General features: G+C 37.3%; 1 protein-coding gene across 1 annotated transcript; it reads left to right on the top strand.

The window, feature by feature from the left end:
• Positions 1 to 9: 9 nt before the first annotated feature.
• LOC112569930 (glycogen phosphorylase, muscle form-like) lies at positions 10 to 22,157 on the top strand. Its single transcript, XM_025248026.1, has 18 exons — positions 10 to 360; positions 2,400 to 2,501; positions 2,898 to 3,080; positions 5,000 to 5,134; positions 5,570 to 5,681; positions 6,917 to 6,999; positions 7,855 to 7,998; positions 8,760 to 8,852; positions 9,953 to 10,099; positions 10,327 to 10,490; positions 10,918 to 11,032; positions 13,181 to 13,282; positions 13,969 to 14,175; positions 15,518 to 15,739; positions 17,314 to 17,441; positions 17,681 to 17,815; positions 18,906 to 18,972; positions 19,505 to 22,157. Exons 1-18 carry the CDS (start codon positions 115 to 117, stop codon positions 19,664 to 19,666), a joined length of 2,547 nt encoding a protein of 848 aa, XP_025103811.1. The 5' UTR covers positions 10 to 114; the 3' UTR covers positions 19,667 to 22,157.
• Positions 22,158 to 22,789: the final 632 nt, after the last annotated feature.

Genomic DNA, 22,789 nt, shown 5'->3' on the forward strand with positions numbered 1-22,789 from the left:
AACATGACAACCTTGAGAGTCAAGGTTACCTGTGTCGGCTGTATTTGGGTCAACAGCTCGAACACTGATTCCTAACAGCAGTTACCTTCAGGACCAGCTAACTGCACAGCAATCATGTCGGCATATCCTATGACTGATCATGATAAAAGAAAGCAGATCAGTATTCGCGGGATCGCCCCTGTTGAAAATGTTGCTAATACAAAGAAAACTTTTAACCGGCATCTCCATTATACTCTTGTGAAAGATCGAAACGTCGCAACCCCCCGGGATTACTACTTCGCCCTCGCCTACACTGTCCGGGATCATCTTGTCAGCAGGTGGATAAGGACGCAGCAATATTATTATGAAAAGGATCCAAAGGTATGGGCAAATGAATGCATGCCTTAGTTTGGAGTGTCTGAGACATAGGCATAATGCATGGAGATGTGTATATGTGTGTGGGGCTGTATAGTGAGTTCTGGAAAGTACGTGTAGTGGTAGGCTAGTGTTGAAATCAGATCGTCAAACACACCAGTTTCTAAATGCAGACAAATGAGGGTTGAGAATAATTTATATCGAATTGACTAAGTTTTTAAAAAATATTTTATCGAATAAAAGTTTGGCTAGATTGAGATTCTAGTCTCATGTCTGTCACGTCAAGGAAGGTAAGAGGTAATTTATTCGTTGCTGCAATATGATAATACGTCTGTGATCCTGCAAAAGAGAAAATAAACAATCACGAAATAAAAAAAGGAATAAGAAGAAAAGGCAGGCAAAAGAAAAGAAATAGACATACAAAAAGAGATAACTTGTCCCGAAAGGGAGGTCACACAGCGGCCTTCACCTTAGTGTCTAAGAGTTTGCAGAGTTGTCTGAAGGAGGAAAACGTCTTGGCAAGGTCCTTGCACGAACTTGTATTACACATCCATGGTCCTTCAGAAAGCACCAGAGGTTTTCTGACAGTTCGACACCTACAGTTAGGAGACATTGATCTTGATGTGTGCATCTAGTCGACCACGCACAAAACGATTCGACCACTGCCAGAAATCGATTCCATTTCAGTCAGGACTCGATTCATCACCCGTTACACAATTAGTTACTATTGAAATCTGCAGACACTCGCATGCACAAACGACTATCACCCATTGCACAGTTAGTTACCATTGAAATCTGCGGACACTCGCATGCACAATAAAACGACAAAAGACAGAGGGTCGTGCAGGAAAGAAATGGGAAGTAAAATTCAGTTAAAAATTAAAAAAAAATAAAAACCACTCAAAAAGTGAACTATAGAGAACTAATTTATATTCACACACAAGCACATACACTTGCCTTATTTTGGTGGTGTGGTGCACATGCACACACAAATCTGCCATAGTGTGTCGTGCAAGCCTTAAAATAAATCCTAGGCATATTTAGCTACAAATAGAAGCAACATTAATGTATATATATATATAAAATCAAAAATTAAATCCTAAATCTTAAAAACTAAAAGTGTACAAGTGTGCACGTTCATACACCCCAAAATGATGAAAGTGACAACCAGTGCCAATAAAAGAAAGAATGAAAAAATTCATTTATTTTGTGGTTGAATCATTACATAGATGCTGTAGTCATAGATTATAGGAAGTGGTCGAACCATGACTTTGGCAAATGGTTGAATCAATTGGCTTCCTTTCAATACATGAAAATGCACACAAACTTCAAAAGTTAAACACATGCATCCCAGTTCATATTCTGGCTTGTACCATGCTGCTAATTATGCTTAGATGACATACCAAGGAACAAGGAGATTCAAGGCTTTGGATTCACATTAGTTTTATATTTGGGAGGAGCATGTGTTTAATACCTGATTAAGTGATATAAGATATAAATAGGTCAGAAATGGAGTACTTTATAAGAAGATGAGTGGTTAACACAAAAAGTTATTGTTACTAACTGCACAGTTTGATAGTGGAAAGCAAAGATTTTTTTCATGTATACTTTATCAGTTCTTTAAGTTTGAACAGGATAATGCCTTCCTTAATTAAGTTTTTTTATGCACACATATATCATTGCTCAGCAGTCATGGTAGCATAATGTTGAACCAGAAAACTGGCAGTGGTGTATGTTGACTAATATTCATTTGAGCAGACAGTAAGGAAGTGTAATAGTAGCTTCCTAAATTTAATTGTACCAGGATGTTGATATCACTGCATCCTGAATTCAAGAGATTCAGATGACTTGATGTGCAACTTGCCTTATAGTGCTTGTGTACCTGGTTCTGCAGTTGCATCTATAGAACACATTTTAATGTTTAAACAAGATATCAGCTTGTTGCTTTGATGTTCAGTTACAGTGGATATAAACTATAGTGTTTTAGCATATAATAAAAGCTGAAATCGTTGAAATTGTATGTATGTGTGTGTGTACGCAAACAGAGAGTGTATTACCTGTCCCTGGAATTCTACATGGGACGTACATTGGCTAACACCATGATCAACGTTGGCATTCAAAGTTCCTGTGATGAGGCCATGTACCAGGTGAGAAAACAGCAAGAGAGATCACTTACAGTCACTTGTTTAAATTCAAGGAAAAAAGTGCAAGAAATGAATTGCATTTTATTTTTTAATAATTATGCAAATAATAATAATAATTTTGCCAGAAAATATTTTCACTAGTTTTAAAGGTGTCACAGAAACTGATTGAACAATGCTTATCTCTCTCTTCTGCTTGCAATCACATTATAGCACAAAAAGACAAAGCATGTGAATCTGTGATATGAAAGTTTCATAGAAGACCATAGTTCTTGTCTAGCTCTTTTGACTTGGCAGAAGCAGTAAAAAGATCAGCAGTCATTTGGTAACTGTTTCCATTTCTAGCATTATCTGTTCTCTGTTTGCCGCTACTCGGATTCAGAATAATGTCTTTTTTGACAGCTGGGACTGGATATAGAAGAACTTGAAGAGATTGAGATGGATGCTGGACTGGGAAATGGTGGTCTGGGACGACTAGCTGCGTGTTTCCTTGACTCCATGGCAACACTAGGACTGGCAGCCTATGGCTATGGTCTGCGCTATGACTATGGCATCTTTGCTCAGAAAATATGCAATGGATGGCAGGTAGCTGAATGAGACCTCTGAGGGCTTAAGAGATGGTAATAGTCTTAATAGTTATGGATGAATAAACTTAGTATCACATTGACAGTAAGCAGGTTTTAGGAACGTGTGCATGCTGAAAATATTTAAAATTACAAAAGTAAGTTAAACAGGAAACCATAGTACAGTTAAGGGTGTTGAGTGAGGAGGGGAAGTTATAAGGAAAATAATACTACAAAGGAAGGCATCATGATCTGGAAGAAGTTTTTACAAATCCAAATTCTAGTTACTACAGAAGAATGTTTACGTAGCTGAAATAATGTTTTTTTAAATTACAAAATTTATTTGTAAAATGTTATATAAAATTGTTTCTAATTTGATATTGGAATAAGCAGTACTTCGAATATTGTTTGTTCCATTTGAAACCGTGATGGTTAAATATAAAATTTATTTTGGCTTTGGAAAAGTGATTATATTTGATTACTTGTTTGTTATGAAGGAGTGGGGCTGGGGTAGGGGGAAAAAAGGAACATTTAAACAAATACTGCAGAATCTGTTCTATAGGGAATGCATATACACAGATATCTGAAAATAATTATTAATTGGCTGATCATTTGATAACACAGTTCTTTAGAAAGAATGCTAAGCTTTTTTCCATTGAGATTAGGGGAGTACAGTGGTACCTCGACATACGAGTTTAATTCGTTCCGTAACCTTGCTCGTATGTCAAATTGCTCGTATCTCAAAGCAATTTTCCCCATTGAAATTCATTGAAATGCCATTAATCCGTTCCAGCTCCCAAAACACCACCTCAGTTGTTTTTGTTAAGTGTTTTTGAATAAGAAAAAGTGTATTTACAAGAAGAAACATTTATTTATGAATAACAAATACATATTCTATAAAAACATATTAAATTCTTCGTGTGTGGAAATGTGTGGGATCTGCTTCAGCAAATCACCGTAAATCGCTCGTGCCTTACACATGATGTTTTGTGTTAAGGTTCCTCCTTGAAGCTGCTTCTCTGTCACCCACACAGTCAATAGTTTCTCCATCTTTTCATGGAGAGAAGTCCGGAGCTTAGAAATTATTGTAACGCCCCTAGCTGGCGTTGTACCCTTTATCAACTCCTGTTTAAGCTCAGAACATATCATTGATGTGCTACATCCGTACATCCTCGCCAAGTCAATTAATCGCACACCTCGCTCATGTTTTTCTACGATTTCGCGCTTTAATTCAATAGACATCATCTTCTTCTTCGGACCCATGGTTAAAAAAATAAATGGGATAATGTTTTGTAAATGTACAAAAAGCAAAAAAAACTCGAAACCAACTTATCAAAAATGCTTCGAACACGAGGGAAACAAGCACACAGACTGAGGTCTAGTCTGAGGTGGGAGAAACTGTTAGACGCTGCACACGACCCCAACATCCGCCCCGCATGTTGGGGTCGTGTGCAGCGGTGTAGTGTGCGATTCCTCGTATCTCAAATCTTGCTCTTATCTCGAAGCAAAATATCGCTCGCTCGGCGGCTCGTATCTCAAAACACTCGTATGTCAGGGCACTCGTATGTCGAGGTACCACTGTATAGGGATAATGTTATTTCTTTTGTGGACTAGTTTTGATGCAATTATTCTTTAATGCTTTTAGCAATCAGAAACATGGCATCATAAAGGTAAAATGGCTGCTTGAATGTTTTGTTTTCTTTAAAAATAAAGGTAAAGGGTCTTGAAGCCTAAAAACCATAGGAGCATTTACAGTGGTCTGGTGGGTTAGCCCTTTAGTCCAAGCCTTCACTGATACCCGTTCCTGCGGAGAAGCTGCTGGGTAGCAGGGAGGGTTTGAGCTTACCCTAATCCAGCAATTTTCTGCTCCACATTAACTACTAGGCAACATAGCCTTTTTGTTCAACTAAAACATTTTGGTTTTTTGGCATGCATTTTTAGATGGAGGAACCTGATGATTGGCTGCGCTATGGCAATCCGTGGGAAAAATCTCGACCAGAGTACATGCTTCCAATTAACTTCTATGGTCGCGTAGAGACAGATTCCAGTGGTCATCATAAGTGGGTTGACACGCAGGTCTGTATTAGCAACAAAGAAATGGATCTTTTCACTGTTTTGGAAGATGCTTTGGGAGACAAAATTTGCAAAAAAAAAAAGAAAAAAAGGATATGATAAGATAGATAACAGTAATTCCTTTAAACTGAAATGTTTACACATGCATAGACGTAAACATGCAATATATTTTAATAATATTTTAAATACTTTAACAAGTGCTTCTTAGTTCTCAAAGTATTTGTATATTGGTACTCTTTGAGTTCAAATTTACTTAAACAAAAATGATATCATGGTCATGGACGGGAGAACGTTTAGCTAGGTGCAGGTTATACCATGTCCTATGCTGAAGTATTGCGGCACTTTTACTTATGCCAAGTTATAGTTTATGTATAAGCAACTTAGAAAAATCATGTAATGGTTGTCTTTAATGTACAACCTTTCTTTTGTGTTTTTTAGGTGGTGTTGGCTTTGCCATATGACACTCCTATCCCTGGATATGGCAACAACACTGTCAATACGCTTCGTTTGTGGTCTGCCCGTGCTCCCATGAGCTTCAATCTGCAATTCTGTGAGTTTAATCTTACTTGTGCTTATTTATTATGAAGGGGTGGGAGAGGGAGGGAGGGAGGGGATGTTAATTGACTAGTTTTGAGTCTTTGTGATTTTGTAAAGAAACCTTGATAGCTATCCTTGACACATAGGATGCGCAACATACCAAAAAGGCAGTGAGACATATTTTTAAAAAAAGTATTATTGAGTTAAATTGCACTTCATCTGGGATGATCTGCCTCACAGCACTTTAAATGCCTAACTTTGATGTGAGTGTGTGTTCTAAAATTGTTTGAGTGTGTGTGTGACCCATTGCCACAAAATGCATCTTAACTCATTATGGATGAAATTTATGGAACTCAACATTTCAAATATTTGTGGTGGTACAAAGTAAAAAGTGTTTTAATATTTATACCTATTAACCTACAATAAACTCAACCATCGATGACACTGTTTAAAGAGCATTTTTTTAACATTTAAGTGATGTGATTTTTTTAAGAAGTATACTTTTTGTTTTTTTGGACTAAATTCAAATTGGTAACTGTATGGAGTAGAGAGTTCATGTCATGAAAGAAGGTCACAAAACAGAAATAAAAAAAAAATTATTTGCACACTATGTACAAACATAAAGTGCTAAACAATTATATTATCAGACTATATATTACACTTCAAATATTATTGCTATCATATTGTCATTTTTGGTTGTTGGAGTACAGTTCCATGTCAAATTAAGACAATGGCGACTGCCCCAAACATGGCTTCTGATCAACTGACTGAACAAAGGGAGATTTTTCAGATTTTGTATTTTTAAAATCTACAGATTTTGATCTTTCTTTTGATATCAAGATTGTGATCTAATTTCAAACGAGTAAATTTTACCAGCTTGAAGTGTACAAGTAATATGGTGAGAAAAGCGTATTCAAAGATTTTCAGCAATCCTGACAGGTTTTTTTTGGCAAAGGGTATGATGATAAAACATAGCATGCTGCAACTTTGCCAATTTCTAGCATGTCTGCTATCTGCAAGTGATGAAACATTGTAGAAACTGTAAATAAAGTGTTTTGAAACTTTCTTTGACTGCAAAGACTCAGTTTCTTAGAGAGGTTTGTACCGTAGACAAGGACCCATGAATGAGCCATTTGACAATGACGTAGGTGCATGGGACTTATGCACCGTTGCCAATTAAGCATAACAAGCACCTATTTCTGCTTGAAAAATAGCTCATGTTTTTTAAAGCTAATTTTTTTTCAACAGTCAACAGTGGAGACTACATTCAGGCTGTTATTGATCGCAACTTGGCTGAAAACATTTCACGTGTGCTGTATCCAAATGACAATGTAAGTGTATGTCTGTTGTATGGGTGATACAGTTACTGATACAGATGCAATGAGTATCAGCATACTGGTGTGTATACTTGCTTTGTAGGAAAAATACTCAATTTTGCTACGAGTCTGCTATTTGATCATGCTAGGTGCTTAGAAATTTTACTTAGATCTATTGAGTTTGTGTAAAAACTAATAATAAATAACAATGTGTTAAAGTGATATTAATAACATGAATTAAATATTTATACCTGATCAATTTAAAGGCTTGGCAAGGATTTCATACAGGAATATAGGTATTGTATAAAGTAGTTGAAATTGTAGTGTTGTGATAAAATTGATTGAATTTTAATCCACACCAGAACATGTCCTGGCAGGAGAAAATGTTTTGCTGAATTCAAGCAAACACTTTACTTTGCCTATATTCAGAAGCGAAAGGCACTTGAAGTCCTTTGTGCCCTAAGCACCTTAGCAACCCAGTAGATGAAACGTCATTTGTGTGTGTGTGTGTGCGCGCTTGCACATGTGGGTGTCTGGCATTATAGGCATATCTTAATGAATGGGTTTAGGTGTAAGATTGCATTTTTTTTTCTTTTTATGATGTACCACTTGCCTCATCTTGTAATTTGTTCTGTGTTTCCTTTTCTTTCCATAACTGAGCACACTTCCCAAGTTATGATTTGCTAAATTGGTCTTTTTGTCAACAAAATTTAACAAAAATATGAATTCAAGCAGATAAAGTTTTTGTAATGAGTTTGTAACAGAGAAAAGATTTGAAACATTTTGAGCATTTATCTCCATCTGTGGGCTCAGTAATTTTTGTAAGCCAGGGAACATTAACATAAAATGATTATCATGGACTTCATTCAGTTCTTTGAGGGCAAGGAGCTACGTTTGAAGCAAGAGTACTTCCTAGTTGCTGCTACACTGCAGGATATCATTCGGCGCTTCAAATCCACACGTCCTGGGAAACAGACTTCAGTGCGCACTTCATTTGACGCTTTTTCTGATAAGGTAATATCCCCCCCTTTTTTTTTGTTCTGAAACAGTCATATAAAATTTTGTATTCTTTTTATAATTGTGATAAATTTATCTCCTGGCTGAAGCTATTACTACTAGATAGGCTAGCACTTGGGATAATAAAGTGCCAACAATAAAATTTTCAAGTTTGAAATGTAGATCTACAGCTCTCACTCTTTCCAGCATGCTTACTATGGCTTGAATTAAAACGACTTCGGACAGGACCATGTTTTGCAAAGGGCAAAATCCTGTCTTATTGTCTGAAGTAAAACTGGGTTGAATTCAGTATCATTTTCTGTTTAAAGTTTCATCCTCTGTGGGACGCTGAATTCAGATTAGAGCCATAGACATTGAAAGAGCACTCTTCAAAGGAGGTTGCCTATAAGAGGGCTGAGAGAGTATGAAAGAAGGAGAAACTAGATTGAAGCTTAATGCTTAGTTTGTTCCTTGTTGCTCCTCAGAGGATCATAGGGCCGCACCAACACCTCGCCAACGAACCCGGTTTTGGGCAGCCCCCTGAAGCTTAATGCTTAGATTGAAGAAATAGACATATTTGATTAAATGGTTTCTGTGGATTTAAGAACTGGGTAATACATCTGGAGGAGGTATGTTGACACAAATTAGCTTGCATTCAAAACATTAGTTAGGGGCAACCACATTATAGATAGTGTGATCCATGTCTCTTTGCTGAATAGTTCTTGCTGGTGCAAAACATGTGCAAGAATGTATTTCTGTGACTTGTATGTTTGTCACAGGTAGCTATACAGCTGAATGACACTCACCCATCTATGGCCATTCCAGAACTTATGCGAATTCTGGTAGACATCGAGAATCTGCCCTGGGAAAAGGTAGTGTTTTTACATATTTTGTTTTGGAGGTGGGGTGGGGGAAGACAGTGAAGAGTTTGTAGGGAGGCTAAACATATAGAATACTAAAGTCATGGATTTAAATTTATAAATGTGAGTATAAAAATGTAATAATATGAATAAAAATTTATAAATATAGAAAACACAAGTATTTACATGTTAAATGGTGTATCAAAGTAATCTTGTTTCTTTGATGCAAACTGAATAAACTGTGTCATAGCTGTGACTAGGCAACTGGAGTAGCCTGAACATGTGTGCATATCAGATTAACTTATCGATACTGGGCCAGACGAATGTGTTTTTTTTAAATCCGTGCCGCCCACCTGTGTCTATCATATTTAATAATTTTTAGTACAAAATGATATTAACAAAAAGGGACGAAATCCAGACATTTGGCTCGGTAAATAATATTCGAAAAGAGTTGCATCCCTTAACATAAGAACAGGAAGATGTTTGAAGAATATAATTTTTCTGGATGTAACTTTTTATTTTATCAAAAGTGATAGGGATATAAGTTGTCTAAGAATTTTTCAATATTTTCAGCCTATTACTGACAGCAGTGTTGTTCATCATCACAAGCTATGTTTATTCATTTCTACGGGGTGTGTAGCCCTTAAAATTTGCTGAATATTGGACTAAATATCCCAGTGATGATCAGTTGTGTGTATGCCGGTGTCAAAATTTTTTTTTTGGGAAATGCAATTTAATATATTTAGTTTCCTTTAGATTTACAAGAAAGTGCAATTTCACAATGGAATAAAGTAGGAACAGTTTCTTTCTCATAACTTTAAACTTAAATTGTAATTTTGTCTTATCTTCCTGTCAAGTTTAGTTTAATGTTATGATTTTTATTATACTTTTGACATACCTGGGTATCAGAATCAAATGTCAAGGCTTGGACTTAATGTGTTAACATTTAAAGGACAGCTTCCACTGTCACTAAATCATGTTGTAGGGAAGGGGGTAAAGGCATTAATATTTGAAGGATTAATCTCAGTCAACTACGTTGGCTGTTTTGGTTGAACATTTACTTCTTGTTTTATTATATATACATGAATTGAGAAGAAGTGTTTGTGTTTCAGGCTTGGGAGATTACAGTGAAAACCTGTGCCTACACAAATCACACCGTACTTCCAGAAGCTCTGGAGCGCTGGCCTATCAGCCTTCTGGAGAAGATTCTTCCACGCCATCTTGCTATTGTGTATGGAATCAACCACCACTTCCTGCAGGTTTGCACACAAACCCTCTGCTTTTGACAATGAGAAACCTGGTCATTTTTATATAAGTAGGAACTTATTGGGCAGCTTTTCTTGCGTACATATCTGCATGCAAAAGTGATAGTGGACATACATAATTGTTGTCTTGTTAGAAAGTTGTACTATTATCTTGTGTGTAAATTTGTCTTTGGGATGGAGTTTTCAAGGAAGGACATGTTTGCGGTGTTTGTATGATGTAGGAAGTAAGCAGGAAGTGGCCTAATGATCCAGATCGTCTCAGGAGAATGTCATTAGTTGAAGAAGATGGCGAAAAGCGTGTCAACATGGCATACTTAGCGATTGTGGGTTCACATGCTGTCAATGGAGTGGCAGCCATTCATTCTGATATTCTGAAGGCAGACACGTGAGTAGAACTATTTGAAAATTTAACATTATACAAAGGAAGTGTGCTGAAAAGAAACTTTGTTACTTTTGCAACATCCACACATGACCTATTTTCTGTTGTTTGCATGTTAATGACCATGTTATTTGACAAAACTGAAGACTTCTCGTTTGTTACACTCAGCCTTGAATTGCTGAACATGATTAACATGATGGAGCAGGAATAATTTGTCAGCTTCTGGATTATTTTAGCTTGGTGAAGATGAGCCAATCAGGAGAGAAGTTCCCATCTAGATTATAGGAATCTGCATATACAGTCTACAATGCATGCTGTTAGCAACAGGCATCAACATGGAAACATGTGTTTTAGAGTATCTATATTAAACCCACTGAATTATTAACAGTTATGATTTTTTTCTCAGTAACTTTTTTTTTCTTTTTTTTTACAGTTTCCGTGATTTCTATGAAATGTATCCAGAACGGTTCCAGAACAAGACAAATGGCATCACCCCACGGCGGTGGCTGTTGCTTTGTAACCCTGGTTTAGCAGACGTCATAGCAGACGTGAGTGTAGCCGTGTCACAGGCATGAAAAATGACACATGCTATCTTATTGTATTGGAAATACTAAATTCCTCATTTTCCCAAACACTTCACTGATATTTGTTTGATGCCATGTTGTGGCATGCCTGCGTGCAGATCACATGACTATGTGGAGATCACCTTCTAGCTACCTCAAATCCAGCTGTCTAAACCTGTCCCGGTCAAATGACCACAGAACAGTATGACTTGTGTGTGTTTTCTACCTCGTTTCTTCGGATATAACAGTGCAGCCTGTGAAGTATGGGGAAGGCTACATGCTAACGTCTCCACAGTACTGACTGGCTGTCATGCCTGCCCTGATCTTCCCTTACTTGTGAAGTTTGCTGACCCTTGACCACTGGGGACAAGGTCAAGGGCAGGTGTTAAAAAGGCGAACCTTGGCGGGAAAGTATATGCATTGGCCTGTCTAATGCTCTTATCTTTAGAGTGGAGTAAGGTAGGGCTAGATATCTACTCCATCTCTCTGGAGTGACAATGAAGTTACATGACACCGATATCTTATTCTTTAAGTAAGAGAGGCCTGATGGAAGTGGCCATGCAATTATTTGTCTCCTTTGCCCTCTCTGTTGGTGTCCAATTGGACCAAGTGGTGTCTATGCAGGTCATTTTAGTTTCTAAAATGTATATGAAAAGGGGTGTGTATTGAAGTGGTCACATTGTGTTGCTCCGCAAGCATGCTGTTTCCTTCTGTGCACGGTGTTCTGTTCATGGCCGAGCTGTCAGTGGCCATGACTTGACACCTCCGCCCACCCCGACACCAATGTGCGCCATGGGGCTTTGTGAATCACACCCCGCAGCAGAGCGAGGAGGGGTTGTTGAACTCAAGTAACATCCTATATAATAACCCTTCAGCATGTGTGTTTATGCAGTTTTCATAACTTAAAGCTGTATGTAAAAGCCCATTTCTGGGTCCTTCTATGTTTGCTTCTGTTAATTCTTCTAGTCGATGGAGACATTTTAAGTTAGTGGGTGTTGGCAACTATGTCCCTGCCCTTGACGGGGCTAGTCTTCACACTCTACCATCGATGTCTCGGGGGGTTCACTAAGGCTGATATAAGATTGTTGTATTGTTTTTATTCTGTGATTGAGATTGTTGCCATGTGATATACCCACCATCATGTTGACTATAAGTAAGAGGCGGAAGTAAAGGAGAAAGCACTTGGGTCTGTGTTTTTGAGTGTGGCAGGTCTTGAAGTGTCTTGTAGGCAGAGAGATACAAGTCTTCCAATGGTTAGTAAACGATGGCATTTGTTTTGGTTAAGCAGTAGCAGGTAGTACACTGAGTTATCAGTCTGTTTCCTGCCACCTTGCTGCTAGCAAACAGGGAGTTGTCAGTGTCATACAGCCTGATATTGAGAAGCTGGCCGTCATGTGCTTGAAGACTTTCTCCTTGTTCATAGTCATGTCATTTGGTACAGTACGAAGAAGAAATATCATTTTTAGTAAAATTTCTTTCTTTGAGTACTTACCAGATGACATGATAGCAAGCTCCCTCCCGCTTCCATGCAGTGGGTTCCAGACTCAGTTCAGGTGAAAAACTGAAGTTGAGTGCTCACTAGCATGACAGGTCCTACTGTTCTGCAGTAGTTTGACCGGAACAGGTTTGATAGATGGATCTGAGGTAGGCAGAGGGTGATCTCCACATAGTCATGTCATCTGGTAAGTACTCAAAGAAAACAATTGTACAATTTTATAAATTGCATTGAATCAACTCTGCACCTGAGAAATGCACTAAATAAATCTTACCATTATTAATGATCATATGACGATAAAGAGGATTTGGTAAACTTGTTGTCTAGAAGATCAAGACATTGATATTAGTTTTATATACCTGCCTCTGTGTAAGGAAAAGGTGTTTTATTTTGAAATTTTAAAATTATAGTAATATTTTCTGTGACCAGCAGAATGAAAATAATAGAATGTACAAAGGGCATTTCCTTATGTGGAGTTGACTTAGTGTCCTTAGGATGACAAATAAACTGACAGCTTAATATATAATGAGTGTGTAGTTCAGTATTTAAGCTACAGCATACATGCTTCACGGTGGCAAACATTCTCCCATCAGCTTGTTGTTTATCAGTCAAGTCCCTTTCACTCTTATTCCTGACAGAAAATTGGAGAAAATTGGGTGACTAACTTGAGCGAGCTGAGGAGACTACAACCAATGAGTCGAGAGGAACAGCTGTTGCGGAATATCATGAAAGTCAAACAGGTGAGCTCAGATCTCAGACTGTCAGCATGACCTGAGAGCAGATTAAATGTGAGAGAGGTGCTTTTTCATAGACAGTACCAGATGGTATAGTTGTTGTAGATTTAGCATTACCTTCACCCTCAACCTCAGCTCCTTAGCTAAAAGCTTTATTATCATGTACTATATGGCACTGCCCTTTAACTGTCATTTTGAACAGGCTCAGCTAGGCACCAGTTTTTTTTTTTTAAGACTTGCATTGTACACAAACCATGCAGCTTGTACACACCATGCAGCTGTGCTTGCTTACCACCCACTGTCATGCTATTAAATTAGGAGTTGGTACGCAGAATTCATTGACATTTTCTTTCTGCATCAAGTGGTCAGCTGTTGGGAATGCTATCATTTGTTTTTGAACTGGATGATAAATGTCCCTGCAGTTGTCCAGTGAGACTTGAACAACAACAAAAGAAGGTGTTTTCCTGATTCTGTTCAAACTTTAAAAGTGACATTACTCTTTAGGTTAGTGCATGCCAAAAGATGTTCAAAGTCCAGAGGACTATAAGTTTGGGAAAAAAACCAACATATCTATGGTCAGGTCATTTAGAGTGTCTTGAAAGAAGAGAATGGCTGTAAAAATATCATGCTTTGAGATGGTGCTCTGCAATCAACATGGTCTTATTATATCAAGGTCAATGCTTTTATTGCAGGACAACAAAAGTAAGCTAGCTACTTACATCCAGGAAAACTACAAGGTGACTGTGAACCCAGCCTCCCTGTTTGACATGCAGGTCAAACGTATCCATGAATACAAGCGTCAGCTGCTCAATGTTTTGCATGTCATCACCATCTACAACCGCCTCAAGAAGAACCCATCTATGTCCTTTGTACCTCGTACAGTCTTGATTGGAGGCAAGGTACATGTCTACATGGCTGCACAGTCATCTGCATGGAATTTTTTTTGTGTGTGTCCATTATGGCAACCAGGGATATAGTTAGTGTTACTGTAAAACCTGTCCCATTCTGCTAAAATCTGTCCCTGCAGAACAAGGCTCTCTTATTGAAGGTTTCCACATTTTTAAAGCAGGAACATCACAGACTCTCACAAAATAAGACATTTTCTGCACAGTTCTGTACGGCTACATCATCATAGAAAAATTGTCTTTTCATCAAGTTTCATCCAGATAGCATTTAAACATTTTATAAACGTTTACAAAGGGTTCTCGACATGGCAAGCAGGCAGCAACTTCATTTATCATGATCATGGAATGGGGTATGGCTTGATGCAGAAAAGCTGAGTCTTGTCTGCACCACTAATCTATCACTTACCAATGGTCCTCAGCAATAATGTATCACATAATTGTGAGCCTGCTATCTAACTGCATAGTAACTTTGACATTCTGCTTATATGTTAAAAGATTTTTGATTTCCAATAGAAGAATAAGATTTTAATGAAAAGCCACACTTCCTATTTTGTTTTGAAAACAGGAAGTCATTGCAAATGGACACAAATTTCAAATGTTCAAGAGCTGAAAAAAAAGCATACTTCCATACTATACCAACTGACAGAATATTGCACTGTTTTGCTATTTGAAAGTAGGTGACAGAACCATAAAGCCAAAACAGAAACTGTCCACTTGTGATGGCAAAAGATGAATTTTGTCCCTAAAATCTCTGTCCACATCTACATTTTGCAGCTCTCTGTTGATTGAGCTGATTTTGTGGTGAAAACCAATCTGTGGGGACCTAAAGTGTCTCAATAAGGAAGGTGTCTGCTAGTCATAGGGTCAGCACATAGCAGACTTTACTGTATTTGAAAGATTAGGCTACTTGGGTTAGGGTTAACTTTAGTGTGGGAGTTAAGCTTTCAAAGTGCCATGCATTGGATATACACTAATTTTAAATTTTTGTTGCTTTTCTTGTCGAAACCAAAATATTTTTGTAGAACTTGGTGGAAGAGAAGTAGTCATGTGCACAAACCAGGGATTCTTCCCAGGGGCTGTTGTTGTTGCAATGAAAAATTGGTGATATGGTCAGAAATTTGACTTTCAGAAACTGGGGACTGTCTCTGGTATGCATGTGTACTTGATGAGGGAAATGCATACTTGTATGTGAGCTTATTGGTTTTAGAGTTTAAACAATAATACATTGAAATTTACAGAAATAATTGAAAAGTTCGACAGTAGTGCTGTTGTTTTTCTGCCTTCATTAGACTTGATGCTTTATTTCATTAAAACACTGAGAAACTTGATATGACAGGCTGCTCCTGGATACCACATGGCCAAACTGATCATTAAACTTGTCAACAATGTTGGTCGTACAATCAACAACGATCCCATTGTTGGTGACCGCCTGAAGCTTATCTTTCTGGAGAACTACCGTGTAACGCTGGCAGAAAAAATCATCCCGGCAGCAGATTTGAGTGAGCAGATTTCTCTGGCTGGCACCGAAGCCTCTGGTACAGGCAACATGAAATTCATGGTGAGGCTGATGGCTGAATCTACACTTAGGCCTGTCAGACAGTTTCATATTTGATATTTTCTTTTGCTTCAGAGACTCTCCACCCAATCCATATTAAAAAAATATTTCAAATATCTTATTGTTGCTGTCTACAAAAAGAAGCACCCTCAGTAATACCTTGATTTGTGGAACATATTGCTAAAATAGAAACCAGTGAGTCAGAATTATTCTAAAGACATTGTTTATACATATTTGTATAAAGTATTAAAATAACAATGTGAATTGAAATTACCAAATTAAATATGTCATTAACAAAGTTATGATCAGTAAACATTTACAGATCATTCTCCCTAGTGCTGTGTAAAGAAAATTGGCAACATTTTGGATTTTCTAGAATTACTTAAAAATAAATGGATTAAACCAACTGAGTATTCTTACAGAATTTTTCAGAGATGTACAACTAGCATAGATATTTATACATTGGGCACATGAACACAAAATGCAGCTTGGATTCTTTAGAATGGTAATGGGGGACATTTTAATGAAACAAAAAAATCCTGTAACACTGCTTATGGCAGTTAAGGTTTGTAATTCCAAGTTTAAACCTTTTTAGGGAATCTCTAACACTAGTATATTTGTCATCAACTAAGTAAATACTCAGGATTATAGACGACTTAATGAAGCTGTAGAATGAATATCAATTACTACTAATCATTTTATTTTGTCTGTCTGTGACTCTTAGGTTGAATTCTCTTAAGAATTACTTAACATCCTGACATTCCCAAACAAATCCAAAACCATATTGGTAAAGTACTAGCATAATGTTATTAACCCATATGATCTTGTCATTACTGTGCATATTTAATAACATTAAAATTTTTCTTGGCAATCAGTTGAGGGGCAAATTTACAACTTTAAACCAGTATACAGAACATCTTACATAAATGTTTATGAACTCTGGATATCGACCATGTTCCTCAAAAGTCATTCCTTCTGGAGTTCTAGCTGTCATTGCTTCATAGTGAACAAATGGATTCTCTCAATAATGTTATCAGCGCACTGACCCCATACCTCAGAATTTTCTCAATTTGTGTATTGAACAGCTTGAAAAATAATAAGGGGTTACATAAACATATGCCCATAGTAGCATTGTATGATGGTTTTTACCAACAACTTTTATTGTTATCAAGATCTGTAGTAACTGATCAATAAAATTATTCCACTGAAACAGTCTTACATTCTTTACAATTTCTGAACAGTATAATAGCATTCTACTGAAACAGTTTTATGATCTTTACATTTAGGTGCTAGGTAAAATCACATATCATTAAAGTCCAAATGACTACAGCCTTCAAAATTACTTGCTATGTGCTATTCCCCTTAGCCTTTGGTCACACTACTCAAAGGGCTGTAACATGCATCATGTCTATGATTATAGGAGCTAAAAGGAGTCAGGGTCCTGTCTTTATATTGTACATTCATGTATAAGAATGACATTAATTTCAATGGTGCTACCACCATCACACTTTTATCACTATTGGATGCAGTATCCAATGCACATAGCATGGCTTTTTAAGGTCTTTTTCCTCTCATAGTTGAATGGTGCCTTGACCATTGGAACTCTGGACGGGGCTAATGTAGAGATGCGCGAGGAGATGGGTGATGAAAACATTTTCATCTTTGGCATGACAGTGGACGATGTGGAGAAGCTGCACAAGGCTGGGTATGTATGATTATGTCAGTGAAAACAGACTGGCAAAACAAAATGATATGAGCATCCTACTGGTCCAGTATTCCTGAACTTTGTGTCATTATATCAGCTGACTACCTTAAAGTCAAGGCCCAACCATGTGGCTATTTATTTACTGTTTGTTAATTGGTGGTGTCTGGAGAAAGACATGCAGTTTATTTAAAGTCAAAACAAGAAGAGACAGCATAACATGTTTATGAGATCTGTTTCAGATACAATTCTATGGATTACTACAACAGAGAACCAGAGCTAAAACAGGCAATTGATCAAATTGGGTCTGGATTCTTTTCTCCAGAGGACCCTAACCTGTTCAAGGACATCTGCAACAGCTTGCAATACCATGACAGGTACACAGTTTTGTCTAGAAGCCAGTTGCTCACAGTTTATTTGTAAAAATAAGGCACTGTGTTAAGACAGTTTAGGAGTACAGTTATAGTGTAATATATTTTAAAATGTACTAAACAGACAAAAACTACATCATACCATTTTTTATTCGTACATGTATTTGCCATTTACAAATGGAGATGTATAATTATTTTTTCAAAGGAGCACATTATGTTTAGAAACAGCTGCAGTGACCCTGCCTTTGTTTAGTGTTGCATTCTGAAAGAATTTTGAGAAGGCACAATATTGTTTTTTATTCTTTCTCTAACCTTTCAAAGGTCTGAAGAATAGAGACTTTTGGTAAATTGGACATTTTTTTTCACTTTTTTAATTTATTCATCTTACAGTCATCATCCACTAAAATTCTGGAGATTATTTTTTCTTTTAAATTCTCTTCTTTTGAAGCACTCTGAGCCAATGATTTTTGAAAAGCTCTATATAAATGCTCATTATTATTATTAATGGTAGAAAACCTTTGTCTCGTCCTTCAGTTCTGGCAGCAACTAAAGATTAGGCTGTTGAACTGGCATACTGTGATCAAAGAGAAACATGTTACGCATTAGCTCCCTTTTTTAGCTACCTGTTTGAACCTGCAGAACTCATGCATCTGATTAGTAGCAGCTGAGTAAACATTCAAGATGTTAAATTGTGCATATTATTAATGGTCATCTTCCAAGTGGCAGTTCCTCAGCTGAGGGAAACTAATTTTGTTTTATTCTCCTTCCTCCCCACTCTTCACTCAACCAGATAATCAATGCCAACCTGATCCAGAAATATTCCAACAGTCAGTTTCAGAAGATGCATTAGAAAAAAAGCTACATAAACAGGATGAGATTAAGTTCAGAATATTTAGGAGTTGCAGCTTAGTTGGTTCCAGCCATGGAAGCACTTATGTAATTGGATTTGAGTAATTAGCATCAAGGTCAACAGCATTATCACTATGATCATGGTAAAATAAGAATTTACTTGAAAATAATAGGAGACTGCTAGATTTTTTTTTAACTAGCTCCTATGTGTTTGTATTTGTGTTTGTTTGTGTGTGTGTGTGTGTAGATTTTGCCTGTGTGCAGATTTCAATGCATATATTAAATGCCAGGAAAGAGTCAGTGCTCTGTTCAAGGTGAGTACTGACAAAATCGTTCAAACTATATTTTATTATTTCCTTTTGCTTTTGCTGTCCCAGCAGTAGTGGAAAAATTGATCTCGACATCAAAAGCAAACACAGCAGGACAACAATTTTAGATCTGAATTCCTAAGGGAAGTCATCATTGTCTTCAACCTCCTCCTCTTCCTTACAGAATTAGATTTCGTTATCATCATTCATTTCTCATTTACTATCATTAGTTATCACCTGGCAGTCAGATAATGTAAGTTTAATGCATTTGAAAGTTTTAGGATACCAAGTCCCCTTGCCCCCTTCTGCATCGTACATGTGTGAGTAATGCTCTCATTAAGGGTTCATTTTGCACTTTAGCAGGTTGAACATCTGAAGCACATATTGTTTGAGTGTGATTTAACCAAAACATCAGTATTAATTCATTAAATCTGCTCTGGGATTTGTTAGTAATGAGTAATTATGGATGGTGTTGAATTATAAAAGTGCTTATTTCTCTGTGAAGATGTAATTTTGTGTGTGTGTGTGTTTTCATCAGAATCAAATGGAGTGGGCACACAAGAGTCTGATGAACATTGCAGCATCTGGCAAATTCTCCAGTGACCGAACCATAACTGAATATGCCAAGCAGATATGGGGTGTGGATCCCTCTGGCATCAAGCTCCCAGCTCCAAGTGAAGGGCAGGAGGAGAGTACTTAAACTTCTACAGTATTAGTGCTGCGAAAGTCTCTTATACCTGTTTCGTATGCCCCTTCTAAACGAAGGAGATGAGGGTTAATGAAGAGTACAGAAGAGAGTCTAGGGTGCTTGTTTAGCGTTGAAGCTGCCTTTTCAAAAGCGACTCAACCTTTCCGTGATTTTTATTACAGGCCTTGACATCTGAAATAAGTGTATGTTTCAGAAATAATTTTGTGTAGTAACTGTCCCAGTCATTTTGGTGTTCACAACCCTTAGCAGTTACTTGGCTATGCAGCCACAAGACTTGAATATGGTAGTTTTTGCTTTAAATTTGTGTTCCAGTCAGTCAAGGAGTGACTCTACAGCCAACTCAAAGTGTGTTTGTTTGTATTTTTTGAACTGTGGGTGCATTCTTGGAGAATGCTAGTTAATGATAATCTAAAGGTGTTACCAAAGCAAAGTGCTACTGTACCTGGGGACATGCATTTTTTCATAAAAGTCTTTGTGTTCTTCAATATTTTTCCATGCATTGATGATAGATCTGTCACCGTGTGGTTTTCTTACAAGTATCGAAGTAAAAATGCTTACTTTAATATCTGCCATTGGGTTTACCTTAAGTTTTAACAAACTTTGTACCCCTAACCAAAGCCCATTCCTCCCAAGTTAGAGACCTCAAGTGTTTGGATTTTGGTAATGTAATCATGTCTTTTTATTTATCACCCTTGTGACAATGTATGCTGATGTGATACGTGAAAGTGCACATTTATTCCAATAGAAATTTCTTTAGAAAAATATATGCTGTGATTGTTGCACTAAGAAAAGTAATCAGTGGCCATTGCTCTGGTACAAACATACATCAGCTCAATCCATTTTGAAGAACATCAAAACGAAAATCCTGTGATGGAATATTTGTTGGTCATTGTGCACAGAAATGGATGTCATATATTTTTTGGGTGTACTGACACCAGGTGTCTTGGCGATATGACCTGAATGCTGAAGCTTATGCTCATAGTAAGCAAGAACAAACCATAAGCTTAGCTGCAGTGGATGTGCATTCAAAAAAAAGCATTTATTTTTCTCTTGATGATTTTTTTTTTTTTTTGTGTGTATACCTTTTACCCTCACTGTGCTCATTTCGAGAAAAACCGACTTCCCATTACTGCATTTTTTATATTTTTCTGTATGAAGGGTCATGTAACACAACAGCAAGCATAAGAAGGGTAAAATGAATCATCACAAGTCGTCTTTCTGTGTATTGTCTGTAATAAGCTGGATTCAGATGTTTCAATTAAGTCAAATGATGTGTTAAAAGTCCAACATCTGCATCCTATGTGAATGTGACAAGCAAAACTGGACCAGATCTATACAAACCTAGATTTACTTCAGTAGGTTTGAGAAGTTATGGAGGGAAGTCTCTTACTCAAAATAACAAAATTCTTCCGAAAGAAAATAGGACGTTGTTTTGTGACTGAATTAGCTGGCGATAAACAGCATTCAGGTGTGCACAGCTAGCAAACATTCCTCCCTCATTATTTAGGGATTTGTTTGCAGTATATTCTTGTGTTTGTTCCTTACTGGGCAATGCTCAGAGTTGAGTTTTAGATATTAAGAAATACATTTATTGAGTTAGCTCTACTCCCTTGATGTGCATGGACATGTACACTGACATACCATGTGTGGAGTTAAATACAGATACATCGTAAGAAATTTTTTTCCACGTTTCTGGGGTGGGGAAAAGGGGTAAATGTGAAGTAGTTCTTACTGGCACAAGTATATGTCTTAAGGGACATGAAATTATGTTTGCACAAGAGCCTTTGCACAAATTTTCACAAATCAGCCTTAGCAGGTCTGTTTGCACACTGTGTCTAGAATTTCTTTAGGACAAGCTGTATATAATATTAATGATAATAAGCTAAAAAACCAGTTTGATCACTTATTAATGGCTTGCAGACCTTTGCTGATAGCAACGCTGAAATCTAGGTTCTTGTTTTTTATTTTGAAAAGTCAAAAATGCTTTTTGCTTGATCAAATGTTAATCAGAGAGTAGATATAGTTGCTGCTTTTTTGCACTTCGAAATTTATTTTCAGCACGGTCTTTATATTAATTGGTATTAGTACTGGTAAACTGATGTGTGGAGGCAAGGGTGACCTTAACATTTAGGCTTTCTTTTGTGCAGTGGACCTAATCTCCCAGTCCTATTCAAAATCATTACAATTTTGTCCACAAAATATGTGACTGGCATTGGGATAGGAGTGTTGGTTACTATTCAGAAACTCCATTCAGTGCCACTGAGCTTTTTTTGTGTCTCAAGTGTGATATGTTTACAGCGTGGTGTAATGAGTTCTGAGCCAGAAAAAGCTTTTACCTGGTCTTAGCCCAAGGTGGATGTACTTACGATCAGTACATCTACTGAGGATTCCTACCTTTAGAGACCAGAATGTTGTTTGGCCTTTAAGTTTGCCTATAGTTTGTTGTTCATTATTCTTGCGACAATAAAGTATGCACATGTTTGGCCTATGTGTTAGCATGAATCATGGCAGCAGAATGTGGATTTACAACTGAGAGGAGGCAGTTAAACTTTGGAAAAAAAAGGTGGGATGGAGGGTAAATGGTACAACATAAGACGGCAAAATCCTCACTGAGGGAATGCAATGCTTAGACGAAACCAGAGGCAGTGCAAGATATGTTTTGTATGTGTGAATGCGATTAGGCAAGAGACCAGCACTGACGTCAGAAGAGTATCTTGCCAATTTTGCGTTTTTCCCTCCTTAACGTAGCTTGCATTCAAATTTCGTGTGAAAAAGTTATGAATGTGCCTGTGGTGTTTAAGGATGCTGTTAGCTCCCTCAAGATGAGAAAAAGCCGTTGAAATGCCTCCGTACCCGTTTGCTTCACTCCAAATGTGTAGAGTCCCTTTACGCGAAAGCAGAAAAAATTCATTTCTAATGCAAATCTTCAAATTTCCAATTTTTCTTAGCTGCTTAGAAATTCATTGCGAGTGAACGCATACTAATTGCACTGTCACGTCTCATTATTGTACTGTCACACTGAAAATAAGATTGACGAGGAAGGGAACCAGCGTTGCCAGGGTGATACCCTTGCGCCTGGGTAGCTATGGGCAATCCGTGTCACAGAGTTACATA

This window comes from Pomacea canaliculata, linkage group LG8, assembly GCF_003073045.1.
Source record: "Pomacea canaliculata isolate SZHN2017 linkage group LG8, ASM307304v1, whole genome shotgun sequence".
NCBI classification, from domain to species: Eukaryota; Metazoa; Mollusca; class Gastropoda; order Architaenioglossa; family Ampullariidae; genus Pomacea; species Pomacea canaliculata.

Bases quoted from the DNA above. Each gene is read 5' to 3' on its own strand.
- LOC112569930 (XM_025248026.1), top strand. From the start codon at position 115: ATGTCGGCATATCCTATGACTGATCATGATAAAAGAAAGCAGATCAGT. The intron at 7,000-7,854 runs GTAAGTGTATGT...GACTTCATTCAG, and splicing joins TGCTGTATCCAAATGACAAT to TTCTTTGAGGGCAAGGAGCT. The intron at 10,100-10,326 runs GTTTGCACACAA...TGTATGATGTAG, and splicing joins TCAACCACCACTTCCTGCAG to GAAGTAAGCAGGAAGTGGCC.